Source organism: Cercospora kikuchii (assembly GCF_019650295.1).
Source record: "Cercospora kikuchii DNA, contig_00002, whole genome shotgun sequence".
NCBI classification, from domain to species: domain Eukaryota; kingdom Fungi; phylum Ascomycota; class Dothideomycetes; order Mycosphaerellales; family Mycosphaerellaceae; genus Cercospora; species Cercospora kikuchii.
In genome coordinates, this window is record NW_025408583.1 from 1050361 (window position 1) to 1067107 (window position 16747).

Here is a 16747-nt window from a genome sequence, read left to right on the forward strand (position 1 = left end):
GAAGGGTGGCCACGGCCGCTGTTCGGGCTGCCAAGACTCTCACGCTTAGCCGCGGCGGCTCCATCTACGGCTGCCAGCACCTCAGCTCGTTGCCGGACTATGGACGCTCTGCCTGCTGTGAGGAATCCTCACTCGATTGTGCTGTATGTCCGTCTATATGAGGTATTGTCTTGCTGCCCGTGCCGTCTCCAGAATCGCAGAACTTTGGCACGCCACATGGTTGGACAGGCATCTCGTCCCGCGCATGGTCCGTTTCATTCGCTGATGGCCGCTTGGCATCCGCCCATCTCCGGCACACGACTCGTCTGACACTTCTTTCCCTATCATCACCAGAGGACGGTCAATGAACACCAAGTCGGATGTACGGAGTTGTGAGCAATTGCTCGTACTCGGAACAAGCAGACATGGTCCCTCCGAAGGATGGATCACACCAATCCCGGCGACGCAAGCCTGCCAAAGCGCACATCGTACTTGCTCTGAAGCGTCCCTGAAAAGCACCGGCGCGGTTGTCCAGACTTGACGATGCTACCACCTGCCCATTCTCATGACGGCACACTCGACGCCAATGGACTCGTCCACGGGACCATCTCTCTCCGAGAAGCAGACCATTTATAAGGGACTCCCTCCCCAACATTGTATCTGGGGTCGACGTCAACAAGAACCCAAGTGCCGCTGCTCTACACGCAAGGCGATCGACGCAACGGCACGACGTATCCTCTGGCCGATATTTTGACTCACCTGTAATAATTCTCGGTCCCTCCTCGCACCATTGCTCTGCGAAAGGTAATACTGGAGTGAAGTCAGGAAACCAGATTCTCCGTTCAGATACCATGTACTGACTTGATCCTTCCTATTTGCCCTTGTGGGCCCTTTCGCTTCGGTATGCTATGCAGCCAACAGCTCTGCGTCTTTCCGCGCATCTAGAGGCACACTTGAGGTCAGCTAAATTCTAAAAACGGCCTCGGCACTGCACGCACAAGCACCATGTCACCGCTGGTCAATGGCAGTTTTGTGGGTTTGGTCTCAGATATGTGGTTCTGCGGCGTTGGCTTATGCTTGAGCAAGAAGTCCCGCGTGCCTCCAAGTGTGAACGCTGACGCAGATCTAGATTTCAGCATCGACATGCAGTCTCGAAAGGTCGTGAATGTACTTACATGCTATCGACGGCCTGCAGGCGTCACACGGAGATTAGTGCCTATCAACGCCAGAACGATTCTTTCTCAAGCACTCACTCATTTCCCAGAAATCTCTCATCGTCACTATGATAGCTTATACTGTCATTCCCGTCGGCATAATAATTGACCAAGGCAAAGTTGAATCTGCATCCAGTGGCATTCTCCGTCAATTCTCGCAGAATATCAAGACATTGCGGCATTGGCCGAGGCCTGCACTTGTATGTCTCCTTTGGCACCGGCGCGCCTGAGACCGTGTGGCAGACTTCGTCGCCTTTGAAGCGAGCAGTTTGATCGACTCCAAAAACAGTGGTAAATCTTGGAGTATTGATCGCAGTCTCCACTGGTCCGCGCTTGATATTGTATTTCACTCGCTATTGAGAAGTTATGACTATGCGAAGCCTTCCAAGGTAAGGTCCAACATACGTAAAAGAACAATTCCTGTCGGAGGAACTCGAAAAGGTCCTTTTGAGCTTCCTTTGGTATGAATGGAGTGTAATAGACCAAGTCCAAGTCCGGTTGGTCCTGAATCAATTTGCCCTCGGACGCGGGTATGAAATTCAGTAGCTCTTGTAGTGGCTGTGGCAGCAAAGGCAGCGAGAATGGGTAGGTCGCGTGTTCCGAGCGGGCTTCGACATCAGACGCGTTGTTCGTGGCGTCGCTCTCCTTCTGTGAGTCGTCTTCGATTGTCTGCTGTGCTTTCGTTCGCTTCGTCGGAGGTGGACTGAAAAAGCTGTCCAGCGTGCGAATTCTTTTCGACATTTCTGTTTAATCTACTCTATTGTCGTCGCTCGCTAATCGATAATGTGGTGGTTCCCGTTGCTCTTGCTATGACGCAGTACAAACGAACAAGCCGCTGACTCATCAGGGTCGTCAACGCGACTTCACCTGACATCGCTTCCGGCATCTCGACTTCACGATCCTCATCGCAAAATACTGACATGTCAGCAAGCAGCTTTCTTGTTGGAAAGCTGCTGTGTGATGGCGCCTCGTGGCGGCCAAAAGACCAGCTCATGGACTGAGCCGGATCGTTCCATCAAGAGAATCTCGGATGAAGGAGGCGAGAGGCGCGTTAGACCTTTGAGCACAGCACTGAGCAAGCCGAGACGAGGAACGGCCCAGGACGAATCACCTGCATCACCGGCTTCGCAGAAGGGAACAGAATCACCCTCGCCTCGAAAAACACGACGTCAACCTAGCAAGCCAAATGACAAAGATAAACCGAAATCCGGCGGTAGACCCATTACTTCTTTCTTCAACGCTGCTACTCAGAAGCAGCAAGGATCGCAATACCTAGCGAGCCCAGACAAACTTGCGGCGTTCCATGATGAGATTGAAGTAATCGAAGATGATATCGATGAAGACGAGGTCAATGGAGAGTCATCTCAAACTACTCTTTCTCGAGGGTCGAGTACTGCGCTTGCTGCGCGGAAGCGCAAATTTGGGGGAGTCGCTACCCTTGAGAAACCGCCACCGCTCTCTCAACACGCTTCTCAGAAATTCCGAAAGGCCTTGAATGGAGACAGAGCTCCTTCCTTTGTCAAGACTCCAAGTGGCCAGCTTCCATGGACCGAACGCTTCGCACCCAGCGATCTATCAGAGCTGGCCGTGCACAAGCGCAAGGTAGCTGATGTGCGAGCATGGCTAGACTCGTTCTACCAAGGAAGGCGCCAGAGCGTTCTTGTGTTGAAAGGTGCTGCTGGTACTGGAAAGACCACAACTCTACGCTTATTGTGCAAAGACATTGGCATAGAACTCATCGAATGGAAACCACGCGCGGCATTCGAGACTGGAGTTGACAGCTTTGCCAGCTCTGCGACAGAGTTCGCGGAGTTCGTAGCTCGAGCAGGCAAGGTGCGAGGACTCGCATTGAGCAATGGCACTTCCACAAACACAGAAGCAGGCGTGGAACCACTACAACCGCAAGACAGCACTTTGACCACACATCGGCAGGCTCTTCTCGTTGAAGAATTCCCAAACACGTTCTCAAAGACATCCAGCACACTGCAATCTTTTCGAACGGCACTCGCTCAATATGTAATGTCGACAGTACCAACAGATACTCTCCCAATTCCGATCATCATGGTCATATCTGAGACTCTTTTGTCAACAACGACGGCGAGCGCAGACAGCTTTACAGCGCATAGATTGCTCGGACCAGAGCTTGTCACAAATCCGCACATCAACACGATTGAGTTCAATGCCATCGCGCCTACCTTCATGACGAAGGCGCTAGAGCTCATGGTCGTCAAAGAGGCTCGCAAGTCTGGAAGAAGAAAAACGCCTGGTGTTGAGATACTCAAAAGCCTAGCCGAATCTGGTGACATCCGCAGTGCAGTGACGTCTCTGGAGTTCCTCTGCGTTCGCGGCGATGAAGGAGATTGGTCGGCGAAGGTGGCTTTCACGAAACCCAAGAAGTCCAAAGCGGTGCTGCCTGCCACCGCAGCCGAGCAAGAAGCGTTGAAGCTCATCAGCAACAGAGAGAGTAGTCTGGGCTTGTTCCACTCAGTAGGCAAGGTCGTTTACAACAAGCGCATCGATTCCTTGCAACCATCACCTGTCCCTCAGCCTCCGCCCTGGCTCTCCCAATTCAATCGACCAAAGGTCACCGAGACCGACCCGAATACTCTCATTGACGAGCTTGGCACAGACACGTCCACTTTTCTTGCCGCACTGCATGAGAACTATGCCTTGTCGTGCGCCGCACCTACGGCGGAGCAGAGATTGGATAGCTTGCTTGGTTGCATGGAAAGTCTATCGGAATCTGATTTGCTTTCACTGGATCGATTTTCAATGGGGACGCGAGCCTTTTCTGGCTCATCGATAGACACGTTGCGACAGGATGAGATGTGCTTCCAAGTTGCTGTACGAGGCTTACTGTTTAGTCTCCCATACCCGGTACATCGCAGTGAGGCTGGAGCCGGGAAACGTGGCGAAGCGCATCGAATGTTCTATCCTGCGTCTTTGAGACTGTGGAGAAAAAGAGAAGAAATTGAGACAGCGCTCGATGCGGTAATCGACAAGGTCATTCAAGGAACAGCCATTTCGGGCGTGAACGCAGAGTCTGGCACTGGCGTGGAGAAATGGAAACGGGGTAACGGTCTTGAGCAATCGTCGAAACAAGGCGACACGTTGGATGCTCACGAAGAAGCTCCCAAACTGAGTGCTCAAGCAAAGGTCGAAGTGCTACTGGAACGTCTTCCCTATATGACACACATTCTGGATTCTGCAAAGAGCTCTAGTCGCCAGCGTGAACTTCAAAATCAGATCGGGACCATTACCAGAATGGATGGTGTTCATCTTCCTGACGATGAGGAAGATACAGATCTTCCGGAGACTGGCGAGGCAGACGTAGGTGCTGAACAATGGTCGACAGACCGACCAGATACCGAAGTCAAAGCATCTACCACCTCCACACCAAGAAAAGCTCGTACCGCACGAAAGCCATCAATGATGTTTCAAGGAATGAACTCGCCAGTGGAGAAGCGCGTACAGAGCTTGATACTGGAGGAGGATGATATTGAAGACTGAGGAGGGTCTCTTGTCGACAACATGCTGTGGTTTGTACAACTCGCGGGCACTGAATGATGTAGTATTATTACTGTATAGCAATAGCGAGAGGGCGTTACTGGGCAAAAGAAGCGATGTTCAGTGTACAGCAGGTAGACTCAATCGAAACCGGATGATGGGTCTTCACAGTTCAATCGTAAAAGTGTCATGAAATTGGGTGCATACTCTCCGAGGATCTGATGCCATCAGAGTCAACCTATGATACATGGCTCCCAGTCGGAGTTCCTTCTAATCTAGACAGAACTCCATGCCGTGAATAAATGCACAAGCGTGCGACGAAGTCCTCTTAGTTGTACTGCGCATAGGCGGCAGTCGAGTTGAACTTCAATCCTCCTCTGATGACCTTCTCCACTGCACTCAAGAAGTCCTTTTCACTGGCAACCTTTCTCCGCGCACGAATGGCAAACATGCCAGCTTCTGTTGCTACTGAGCGCAACTCAGCACCGGTCGAGTTGGGGCACAGGCGGGAGATGAGCTCCCAACGGATATCGCGCTCCACCGACATTGATTTGGCGTGAATGCGAAGGATGTTGGCCCTACCCTCCATGTCTGGTAGAGAGAACTCGATCTTTCGGTCTATTCGTCCTGGTCTCATGAGGGCTGGGTCGAGTGTGCTTGGTCTGTTGGTTGCGAACATGACTTTGATGTTGCCTCTGCTGTCGAAACCGTCCAGCTGTGTGATCAGTTCCAGCATAGTTCGCTGCACCTCGTTGTCACCTCCTGCACCATCGTCGAAACGCGCTCCACCAACAGCATCGATTTCATCGAAGAATATGATGCAAGCCTTCTTCGTCCTCGCCATCTCGAACAGCTCTCGCACCATACGGGCTCCCTCACCGACGTACTTCTGCACCAGCTCGGAACCGATGACACGGATGAAGGTGGCGTCTGTCCTGTTTGCGACAGCTCTTGCGCAAAGCGTCTTGCCAGTTCCTGGAGGTCCGTATAGCAGTGCTCCCTTCGGCGGATCGATTCCAAGATTGACGAAACGCTCGGGTGAAAGCAAAGGCATCTCGACCACTTCTCTCAGCTTCTCGATCTGCTCCTTGCAGCCTCCAACATCACCATACGTGACGTCCGGCTTGTCCTCGACAGTCATCATGGTCACACTCGGATCGATCTTGGGCGGAAGAGGCAGCATGATTTGGTACTTGTTGCGGTCCACACCCACTCGCATGCCTTCCTCGATATCCGTCGGACTCACGCGCTCGCCCAAGTTGACGACGAACTTGGCGATTTGCTTGACGTTGATGACATATTTGCTCTTCTCGCTGTCCTTCTCATCCGGAATGATCTTGGTACATCGTGCCACTTGCAGCGGCTGCTCCTCGCTCATGCGCTGTCGGTCCGCGGCGATATCCCATAGATGCGGTGGCGCAAGACCTGTGTCTGATTCCTTGACGCCAATCTTTTCGTTGACAGACGTCTGCTTGTCCTTAATGGACTTCTCGAGCTGCTTCAAAGCGGTTGCGTACGGGGCGGAGTTGTAAGTCTTCAGTACTTGAATGTCCTCATCGGACAGTGGCGTAATCTTCTTCTCCTCCTTCTCGTCGTCGGCGAACTCCTTAGAATATTTCTCCCATGACTGTCCACGAGCGCTGGGCATTTTGAAGGGCGGTGGTAGTTGGTTGTGGGTTGTGTTGGCGCAGAGAGACAATCGGTTGCAGCTATCGGAGCGGTATCAAGGCCACCGCCAGATGCAAGCGGCGTGATTTCCGCGTTTCGATGACCAGATTCAGCGCGCGATGAAGCACGGTTCAATGAGAAGCTGCGAGACTGGATGGTATTGTGTCGGTGTTATGTTGTTGTTGATGAGGATGTCAGTGTTTGGGAGGAGGTGGTCTACGCAGCCAGCTCGGCGGGAAGCTGTGACGAAGGCACGTGCGAAGCTGCTCGCGTCGTCCAAAGAATATTTGAAACGTCCGCCCCTCCATACAACACCGCCATACCACCCTCAGCACGCCGGCGCACGACTGCAGCGTGTCACGAAAAGTTTCCACGCCGTCGCCGAATCCAGACATCTTCGCAGTACCCTTCGCGCCGAATAAAACGTTGCCCACCACCGACTGGGTGGCCTAGAAACAAATATGGCTCAAGGTGCGCCATCAAATGCTGGCAACAATGCTTTCAAGGATAAGGCGAAGCCACAGGCAGTAAGAGAAGCCAACATTACCGCCGCACGCGCTGTTGCAGATGCCATTCGAACATCTTTGGGCCCGCGAGGCATGGACAAAATGATTCAAACAGGCAAAGGCGAGACCATTATCACCAACGATGGAAACACAATGCTTCGCGACTTGGGCGTCATGCACCCCTCGGCGAAAATGCTGGTCGATTTGGCCAATGCGCAAGATATCGAGGCCGGAGATGGCACGACCTCTGTGGTGGTGATCGCTGGCAGCCTTCTGGGAGCTGCTGAACGATTGCTGGCCAAGGGCATCCACCCTACCATCATCAGTGAAAGCTTCCAGCGGGCTGCTGCTCGTGCTGTCGAAATCCTCGAACGAGTCTCCGTACCCATCGACCTCACAGACCGACAAACGCTGCTCAAGGCAGCATCGACTTCGCTCTCATCGAAAATTGTGGCTCAAGAGCCCAAGCTTGCGCCCATGGCCGTCGATGCTGTTTTGAGGACCATCAACCCAGCAAACGCACAAAACGTCGATCTCCGCAACATTAGGATTCTCAAGAAGGCTGGTGGTGTGATCGATGACTCGGAAATGGTGGACGGGCTGGTCCTCAGCCAACAAGCAATCAAGAGCGCGGGAGGTCCAACACGGATAGAGAAGGCGAAGATTGGTCTGATCCAGTTCCAGCTCAGCCCGCCCAAACCAGACATGGAGAACCAGATTGTGGTGAACGACTATAGACAAATGGACAAGATCCTGAAGGAGGAGCGAACGTATTTGCTAAACATGGTCAAGAAGATCAAGAAGGCGAAGTGTAACGTACTCTTCATTCAGAAGAGTATCCTCCGAGACGCGGTCAACGATCTGAGCTTACACTTCCTGTACAAGCTCGGCATCATGGCTGTCAAGGACATCGAGAGAGACGAAGTCGAGTTCATTTGCAAATCTACTGGTTGCAAGCCCATTGCAGACATCGACTCGTTCACAGAAGACAAGCTTGGATCTGCGGAGCTCGTGGAGGAAGTATCGAATCTGGGATCCCGCTATGTGCGTGTCTCGGGTGTCAAGCATCCAAATGCCAACGCACCCAAGACCGTCTCGATCGTTGCACGAGGAGCAAATCCCTTGATCCTGGACGAAGCCGAGCGCAGTCTTCACGATGCCATGTGCGTCATTCGCTGTCTCGTCAAGAAGCGCGCTCTTCTCCCTGGTGGCGGTGCACCAGAAATGGCTGTTGCCACACAACTCAGCCAAGACGCCCTCACATCACAATATCCTGACAGTGTATGCTTCAAGGCTTTCGCTGATGCGCTCGAGGTTGTTCCAGTCACGTTGGCTGAGAACGCAGGTTTGAATAGCATCAAGGTCGTCACTGAGCTGCGAGCGCGACATGCCAAGGGCGAGACCAACGTTGGTGTCAGTATCAAGAGAGGCGGCGTCGGCGTTATGGGTGGTGATGACAAGAGTGCTTCCGGCGAAGGCGTCATGCAGCCACTTCTCGTCAGCACGAGCGCTTTCGAGTTGGCCAGTGAAACGGTCAAGATGATTCTGAGGATTGATGACATTGCACTGTCACGATAGATGACTACGGAGACACCACATCAAAAATGATAGAAGGTAGTACCCCAAGACGCGCCTTGAGCGCATGTGGATGAACCAAGACCGTGTGAAGGACTGATGCGCAAACAAGGTAGCCAGAGCTACGACCCGCTAGATTGAGGCCGCCGTTGTGCAGACAAAGTCATGTTCTGCACATACAATAGTAGCGCACACTACTTGTCGGAATGACCTAGCTCGCTGTAGCAAGCAAGACGAAGAGCCAGGTCACTGGTGAGGAGAATAAAGTACTGCAGATACTTAGGCTACGCAGATACCTCCTGTCTATCTGACACTACTTGTATCCTTCGTCGAGTCCGATGTCTTCTTATGCTCACCAAAAATCCCTGTAACCCAATGCTTGAAACTCTCTATCTTTCCATCAACCCATTGTCTCCATGATGTGCTCTCGTCACCCGCTCCTTCACCTGTTTCTTCGCCAGACTCCGTACTCTCAGCAGCGGCTGCTTCTTGATCTTGACCACTTCCCGTCATCGCATCCTCTCCGGGAGGCTCTGACATCGCAGACGGCGAAGGAACACTATCAGAAGCAGTAGTCTTGATCGGAGGAGGATCATCTAAAACCTCATGCTGTTCCTCCGGATCATGCAATCCTATCGTCTTAAACGGAAGCTGGATCGTGCCATTATTAGGCTGAGCCTCGATCCCCAAACTTTGGCATATGATACCATACACGGCCGTATTGTAAAAGGGCTGCACTTCACTGCCTTGCGGATGAGGAAATGCTGGGCCTCTGGCAACGAAGATCGCACGCATCAGTGGATGATCATTGTCGTAGCCATGTAGTCCAAGAGGAGCGAAATCTTCGCCATTCTTAAGTCCTTCTACGACGTTGAATTCGGATTTGGGTGCGATGGCCCAGCCAGCTTCTGGTACGATCCATAGTGGGGCGATTCTTTGGTTGTTGGTGAAGTGGTATCGGGCCGGCATGTCGTGATCTCTCAGGTAGACTTTGAATTTTCCCTCGTGAAGTGCTTCCTGCTTCTTGAGGCCGTTGTAGAGCTCATTGAGCTTTTTCTCGGACTGGTCGAATGGTCTCAAGCCGTAGAGTGGCCAACCGTCCATGTGTTCTATCTCTTTGAGGTCGACTATATCGTCCAGCTGTATCAGTCGCGTGGTTGATGTGGTAGCCATGCCATGATCGGAAACTACCACGACGTTGACAATGTCTGTTAGGTTACGGTCCTCGATGCCGCTGAACAAGGAGCCCAGCATGCCATCCACTTCGGCTATGGTGGATCGAATATAGGTAGACTAAAGCAGGCGAATTAGCCAAGTGTTCGATAGCCTCTCCCGCCACTCTAGGCTGCTTTGCACTCACATTAGGACCATACTTGTGCCCATCAGAGTCAACATTCGGAACGTATGCTGCTATCAATTGCGGTCGCGGTGTCTCGTTCGATGCACCAGGATCCGAAGGTCCAGGTAGGTCGAGCCAGCCGAGGATGCGGTTGACCTTGTTTCCTAGCTCTTCGTGCATGTTGAACTTATCTACGTATGCCGGCTCGACAGCGCCAATGTGCGCTTCGGATCCAGGCCACATGCTACCATACCTGTCAGTGTAATTCACCAAGAGCGCCGATCGTACTCACTGGATTGCAGCTCTGACGCCTTGCAGTTCTGCAGTCTCCCAAATAGGCTCGGCATTCCAGTACTCAGGCACCATGCTCAAGCTCGAATTCGTGTAAGTGAATTGTTTCCGCATCACAGGGTCCCAGAAGTTGTTTCCAACAATGCCGTGCTCGGACGGGTACTTGCCAGTGACGAGGGTGAAATGATTAGGAAATGTAAGGCTTGGGAAAGAAGGCATCATGTACTTGGGAGAGACACCTTGCTGCACGAAGGAAGTCAAGGTGGGTGTGAGGCCGCGATGCAAGAAGTCGGCGCGGAAACCATCGAGTGAGATCAAGATGGTCGTCGGCGCAAAGTCGTGCGTGCCATTGGACCGCATCTGAGGCACTGAGGACGACTTCGAGACGACGAGCGAGCGCGATGCCTGATAGGCGCCATAGGCAAAGGCGACAAAGGCCAGGAGGACGATGACATGGAGGGCAGAACACTGAATGTACTTGGACCGCTGCAACGAGGACTATATACACCCGTCAGCCTCTTCCCAGACTGCAAGAATTGCGGCAGAGCACGCACCCGTGGCGACTTCTCGTTGCCAGTATCGACGTCGCTCGCACTCGCGCTCTCATCGCTCGATCGGGCGCCATCCTGCGAAGTAGGAATGCGTGAGTGCATGTCGTAGGTGTGATATGCGGCCGTGGTGTCATCTCACCTCCACCTTCAGCATCATCTCGCTTTCCTCTCCGCCGCGACTGCCTCGCCATACTTTCTGTCCACTCCGTCGCTTGCTTCTTCGTCCATCGTGTTGCGACTTCCCGGAATCCGCCAACAGCCTCTCAACTTCCTCTTCTGCCGTCAGCGTTTCTTGGTCATATTGCGCCGCATCTACGTCGACTGAGTCCGTGTCCGACTCATAGCTTGTCCGGTCATGTGCGGCCATGGCCCTCGCGTTGTCTGCGCGTGCATGAACGCGATGAGGGCGCTACGATGGCAAGACGCAGCGCGGGTCAAGTGCGGTGGTCGAAGCATTGGGGAGTGCTGCCTCAGGCTTACAATAGACACAGCACGAGAAAGAAAGAGGGGCCGCTTCTGCAGAAGGGAACTTTTTGGCAAGTCGAAATATAGTCAACTATTCTGCTAAGATACAAGCAACATCAACCCAATCGCTATGCACCGGACGCTGTCTATGAGTGACATCGTCCTCCCGGGAGGCCAGAAACTCCACTTCGTCGTCCAGGTTGCCCCGCAGCCGTGTAAGCATTCGCAAGCAATGGTATAGTGCTAATCTCATAATGATAACTCGGAGGGCATCTGCGCGCTCGACTCGTTCGTACATGCATCGCCGTGCATCCTAAAGGGGCGCCATTCGTTCGAGAAAATTACGTGTACAACCACCGCCGTTGCTTCTCTACCTTCCGTAGGTCCCGTATTCGACGCCTTGCATCGCCGCCGAGCCACCGGGAGCACCGTTGAAAGGTGCGGGAGCTTGTCCGACATTCTGCGCCGTGTTCAACGGAGGCAGCGCTATCCCGGGCGCACCATTACCTTGCGGTTGCTGTTGTTGTTGGCTTATCTGGTTCAGTTGTGAAGTGAATGCACCGTAAATGTGTGGTGCGTTAGGTTCCAGGCGCCTCAAATGCTCGCGCATGACCTGGACTTCGGTTTTGAGCATTTCGTTCTCCTTGTGCACCTCGCGGCCGAATTCGTTATCCCGCTGCAGCCGTTGCACTTCGGCATGGAGGTTGCGCTCGTTATGTTGCTGGCTTCGAATGTACTCGATAGCTTCATTCGGTCAGTAATGCAGAGAGTAGGCACTTTGGGTTCGAAGACGTACCTTTCGTCAAAATTTCCCATTTGCTCGCTTTCGTGCCGCCATTCGACGGAACAGCTTTGTTCAGATCTTCGAAAAGGTCTTTCATTTCGCTGCGGCGCTTCCTTTCGGCGAGCTTGTGGCTGACTCGGAGCTCGGGAGTTCGACTGTAATTGCCGACGCCCTGAGGGGTCATCGCCTCGTGCTGCAGTCCGGATATTGTGCGATGTTGCAGGGAGTGATGATGTGTAGTCGCGGCTTCTGCAATCCTGTTAGCGATGGCCCTTTACAGATCGACTGGTAAGCATTACCATCTTCTGCAAACCTACGTTGGCCCATCGGAAGCTGAGAATCTGTGGAAAAGATGCTACTCCGAATTGAAGACGCCGCGAAACTGTTCTGTCTGGAGGGCCCATGAGTGCTCGACTCGCCACTGTCGGAGCCTCGTCGCTCCTCTGGAATCGCACTGTCTGGGAAAGCCCAAGCGTAACCTTGTGTAGGCTTTGCGGCGGTAGGATCTGGTACACCAGGGCCGCGCCCGACTGGCATGATGGGAGGCGCTATGCGCGGTGCAGTATGTCCGCGTTGGCCTGACCGTGCACTAAGCGGCGAAAGTGGCGTCTGTCCATTGGGCCTCCGTAGACTTGCTGCGAGTGACACTTGCGAGGTGTTGGCACTCTCGTACGGCGAGGTTGGCCCGTTGATGTAGAGTGAATTGAATCCTTGATGCATGCGACTGTCTACACTGCTTCGCCTGGAGTCCATTGCCGGGGCCAGATCTCGACTGTCGCGATAGGCATCGCGGTTCAGCTCGCGCCCAAGACTATCGCGTTGGCCATAGCTTTCGCGGTTGTGGCTCTCCTGGAAGCCTTGATTGATGGATGGAAGCTGTGAGGGACCGCCTTGAGCGGAGACTGGGATCCGTGCTGAGAGTGGAGTGGTAGGTATTGAATGTCGCGACGGAGAGTCATCAGGATTTAGTAATGTGTGCACCTGGAGTCCTTGGCTGTTCGCTGAGTTATCTGCAGTACGTCAGTGACTGCCCTCTAAAATCAATGCGAAGCGGCGGCGATAAATGCCGAGACCGCAGTCTCACGGCCGCTGACTCGGGAATCCTGAAACAAAAGAATTTTGCAGTTTGCACAGGCAAGAGATCAAGGAGGGCATGTGCGGAACGACGATAGGACTCACGCTTGCTTTGAGGTTGCGGCCAAGTTCCAGAGTCTCGCGTAGAGTCCGTGAGCGACTGGCCATCTGGCGAGATGGGCGCGGATTTGGGTAGACCATTCGTGAGGCTGCTGATGGACGGCAAGCCTTGCGAGTGCTGCTGCTGACTTGGGGGACCAGTGGAAGCCATGACGAGGACGATGAGATCTACCTATAACGCGAGGCAGCGCGCGGTCGGGCAGAGATGGCGGACGCAGCAGCGATGAATAAATCCGGGGTGAGGGCCGAGCAGATGATGCTCTGCCTCACGCGGCAGCTGGGATGGAAGCGGATCACCCGCGGCTCGATGGCAGCGTGAGCGGCGGCGATGTCGTGGGCGCGCCGTGCAAGCTGTGGGAAGAAGAATGGTATCAGCAATTGAAGGTTCGCGGCGTCCAGGCGGGGTCAACCACGTCGATGCGTGAGGGTAGGCAGAGTACGTACAGTGGTAGCAATGGGGACGACAGCGAGCGCGGCGACGAGCGCACGAGAGAATAGGCGCTCTGCGGCACTGTAAGAGGGCTCGTGGGCTCCAATTGCACAGGGCAGGTCAGGGTGTGGCTCGAAGCGGACGTGTGCAGCAGTTCGCGGAGCAAGCAACACCAACTCGAGTCCTTGCCAGCGCCACCTGGGACGAGAGCCGGGTCTCCGGGTGGTGACGAGCCGAGGAGGACTGGAGAGTCGCTGCTGCCGGTGGGCTGATGAGCGGCGGCGGCGCAGAGGGAGTCGCCGAAGAGTCGCGCCCGCGATGCTGCTCGGTGATGGGTGAGGTGGCAGCGGTGGCTTTCCTCGCGCGGCAGAGTGACAGACGGGACCGGGCGCGCGCGGTGGTGTCGGCGGCAGTGTCGTGAGGCGGGTGGTCGGGCGTCAGTTCAGCAGCGCAGGCAGGCGGCAAGGTGGAACATGGGATGGCGTTCAGTCCTGGCGGGCTTTGTCTTTCATGCCAGGTACGAAGCTTTACTCGATCTGAGGGAGGACAGGGTATCCTCGAGGTGCCACAAGCGGTGCAGACGAGGGCTGGCGTGCGGCTCTTTGCGCGACAGCAGCACGGCACGACACGACGCAGTGGGCTGGACCGGCGGAGCGCGGGCAGTGCAGTGAGTTTGGCAGAGTAGTGGAGGCTAGGTCGGCAGAGGCAGAGGCAGAGGACCAGCAGCAGCACACGCCGTCACAACATTGCGTTTAGTACAGCGCGGAGCTCTGCCGCGCAGCTCTGCTGAATGCACAGACGATCGCCCGGCCGCACTTACACGTGGAAGGCTGCATTTGCCAGGATGCGCCGGGGATACAGCTGATTATTCGCCGTTTCGCTATAGCATGCAGCACAATCTCCTACAATGCCTCCCTTGCGACAGCAGCACAGGCAGCGCCGGCCGGTGGCGCTGGCCTCGACGGCCGCATGACGATGTGCACGTTCGGGGAAGGTGCAATCTAACGCTGCTAACGTGCGATGGCTGCTGCTGCTGAGAGGCCTCGCGACCAGCGTCTGCGGCCTGCCCTGCCCGTCTGGTCTCCACCCCCGACCGACGCGACGAATAGCCAGATTCACGCGACCATGTACCGTTGCGTTATCGACCCTCGCGAGCCTCTTCTGTTCGCCCGCCTGCGTGCTCCGCGTGCGCGCTGGTCGTGGCTTTCCCGACGCAATCTTGCACATGCGAGCTCCGAATCTGGTATTTGGAACACGTCTGCTACCTTGCTGCCCATCCATCGCCCATCGCCGGTCTAGCCCGCCGTGGAACAGCGCGCTCGCCCAATGTCAACCCATCACTGCAACTCCACCCCTCCCCGTCTCCAGCACCGCCAGTGCGCAGCAGGAGACCTCTCAGTGCTCTATTCAGCTCCACGGCGCCATGACTAAGTGCTTCCGAGTATGTGCCCTGCCCGGACGATCCGGACAACATGTCGCTCGATATCGCGAACGTGGACCGCAGCACTGCTGCTGCTCGGCCTGCCCCATCGCGCACAGATGGAAAATCCGCCCAGAACCTTGGGCCCGATGCGAGTTGCCCACACACTAACCGCATCCACGATGGATGGTTGACTACCGATAGGCTCTAGTACCCACATGCCAATCTGTCTTTGCAACGGCACTCATTTTGACCTTTACACACGCGTCTCCGCGCTCCACGCACGTGTTGTGGTAGCGCTTGTGTGAGAACGGCATGCTTCGGAGCTGATTATTGAACGGCACGTTGGCAATATCCCATGCTTCGTGCTGTGCACCGCGTTCTCCCAATTCGGCCATGTTGAGAAATTCCACGGCTCGCAGTGCGAGAAAGAGTGGTGCTACCATCCGGCGCACGAACGTCACCGACGAACTCACCCCAGAACAGACATGCGTGACGTTTAATTCCGAGCATAAGTTGACTTTTCAACGCAAATCTGACGCTCGACATGCCACGGGAGTGCAGGCATGTGCGAGACTCTGGATTGACATTTCCGAATTTATTACTTGAGCTTCTTGTTTTCCTGGTTGCGCGACTCTAGTGCAGCTTTCTGCTGCGGCAGTCTCCAACTAGTCTCCCACCCATACAACGCTCCACTGCCAAAGACGAGCGTTGAGCCTATGATCATCTTGGTGTCCAGACTGTGTCCGAAGATCAGAGTGCTCAAGATGAAGGACACCAGCTTTCGAATGTTCAGCACTATCGTGACAGTTACCGCTGATGACTTGGCCGAGAGCAGGTTGACTCCCGATATGCAGACCAGTTGCGTGAGTGCGTTGGTCATCAAGTAAAGCACGCCTTGCGGTGTGCCTTCAGCATATGTCACGAGCGTGTCGATCACGTTGCTGACAGCGGGTCCGTGATGCTGCAACGTGCCTATGACTCTGGAATTCCCCACGTCAACCTTAGGCGTGGCTGCCAGTTTCTGATACTGATCGCGCAGTGTGCCGGACAGGGGTAGGAATAGAGGTAAACTCAGGAAGTGCGAATAGAAGAGATTTTCCGTCCAACTCGCTCCGTATGTAGCATAGGTGTCCTCGGTGTATGCACCCATGTATGCAGAGAGAAATTGCGCTACGAGAAGAATGGCAAGTCCTTGGGTGTAATCTGAAGACGAAGCGCTTGCTTTGTACGACATTTCCTTGCCCTGGGAGCGAGTCAGTATGTTGGCCAATATCTTTTTCGACATCAATTTTCACTAACTTTGCTCTCGGAGTCAGCCCATGCACTGATGAGCACACCGACAGTGAGCAGCACGACGCTGAGTATTTGCAATGGGCTGTAGCGCTTGCCTCGCAGATACCCGGCGATCATGGTGGTGACACTGCCAAAGCTGCGCAGAATGATGTGCACAGGCACACTGATATTGTATGCGAAAGCCCAGTTGTTGAGCATGTTGATGCCATAGAACATGAAAGCTATGAACGCCCATCTCCTCATGGGAACTTTGGGGGCTTGCAGCGTGTACTTCGCCCCTGGCTCGAATTGGCTCGGGTAGGCGAACACTGTCACGAAGACAAACTGGAAGAAGGTGATGATGAGACCTGATGCAGCGTGTGAGTAATCGCTGTCGAACACGGCGAAACAGTGGCGGCAACTGGCCCAGACGTACCACTGCTGGGTTGGACTTTGACAATGGTCTCGAGGGCAAACACGTTGGTGCAGCATCCGCCGAAGATGAGGGCCGTGGTCGTCACGGGCTCGATGCCAGGTAACATATTTGCT

General features: G+C 54.5%; 7 protein-coding genes across 8 annotated transcripts; 2 read left to right on the forward strand and 5 right to left on the reverse strand.

The window, feature by feature from the left end:
• Positions 1–542: 542 nt before the first annotated feature.
• CKM354_000263200 (uncharacterized protein) lies at positions 543–1934 on the reverse strand (the record flags this gene model as incomplete). Its single annotated transcript, XM_044797793.1, has 7 exons — positions 543–639; positions 739–789; positions 841–920; positions 978–1093; positions 1155–1168; positions 1233–1546; positions 1599–1934. 7 exons carry the CDS (start codon positions 1932–1934, stop codon positions 543–545), a joined length of 1008 nt encoding a protein of 335 aa, XP_044653728.1.
• Positions 1935–2153: 219 nt separating this feature from the next.
• On the forward strand, positions 2154–4703 carry CKM354_000263300 (uncharacterized protein; the record flags this gene model as incomplete). The annotated part of the gene is made up of 1 exon (XM_044797794.1): positions 2154–4703. The coding sequence occupies one exon, from the start codon at positions 2154–2156 to the stop codon at positions 4701–4703; it is 2550 nt and encodes an 849-aa protein (XP_044653729.1).
• Positions 4704–5028: 325 nt separating this feature from the next.
• Positions 5029–6348, reverse strand: CKM354_000263400 (proteasome regulatory particle base subunit RPT1; the record flags this gene model as incomplete). The annotated part of the gene is made up of 1 exon (XM_044797795.1): positions 5029–6348. One exon carries the CDS (start codon positions 6346–6348, stop codon positions 5029–5031), a length of 1320 nt encoding a protein of 439 aa, XP_044653730.1.
• Positions 6349–6829: 481 nt separating this feature from the next.
• Positions 6830–8452, forward strand: CKM354_000263500 (chaperonin-containing T-complex subunit CCT4; the record flags this gene model as incomplete). Its single annotated transcript, XM_044797796.1, has 1 exon — positions 6830–8452. The coding sequence occupies one exon, from the start codon at positions 6830–6832 to the stop codon at positions 8450–8452; it is 1623 nt and encodes a 540-aa protein (XP_044653731.1).
• Positions 8453–8752: 300 nt separating this feature from the next.
• On the reverse strand, positions 8753–10997 carry CKM354_000263600 (uncharacterized protein; the record flags this gene model as incomplete). The annotated part of the gene is made up of 5 exons (XM_044797797.1): positions 8753–9742; positions 9810–10032; positions 10081–10577; positions 10634–10705; positions 10770–10997. 5 exons carry the CDS (start codon positions 10995–10997, stop codon positions 8753–8755), a joined length of 2010 nt encoding a protein of 669 aa, XP_044653732.1.
• Positions 10998–11465: 468 nt separating this feature from the next.
• On the reverse strand, positions 11466–13224 carry CKM354_000263700 (uncharacterized protein; the record flags this gene model as incomplete). Of its 2 annotated transcripts, none has more annotated exons than XM_044797799.1 (4): positions 11466–11839; positions 11892–12128; positions 12197–12889; positions 13059–13224. In XM_044797799.1, 4 exons carry the CDS (start codon positions 13222–13224, stop codon positions 11466–11468), a joined length of 1470 nt encoding a protein of 489 aa, XP_044653734.1. The 2 variants fall into 2 exon arrangements, with proteins under 2 accessions (XP_044653734.1, XP_044653733.1); XM_044797798.1 differs by having other exon boundaries at positions 12179–12889.
• Positions 13225–15524: 2300 nt separating this feature from the next.
• On the reverse strand, positions 15525–16740 carry CKM354_000263800 (uncharacterized protein; the record flags this gene model as incomplete). The annotated part of the gene is made up of 3 exons (XM_044797800.1): positions 15525–16169; positions 16226–16566; positions 16635–16740. The coding sequence occupies 3 exons, from the start codon at positions 16738–16740 to the stop codon at positions 15525–15527; spliced, it is 1092 nt and encodes a 363-aa protein (XP_044653735.1).
• Between the last annotated feature and the right edge of the window lie 7 nt (positions 16741–16747).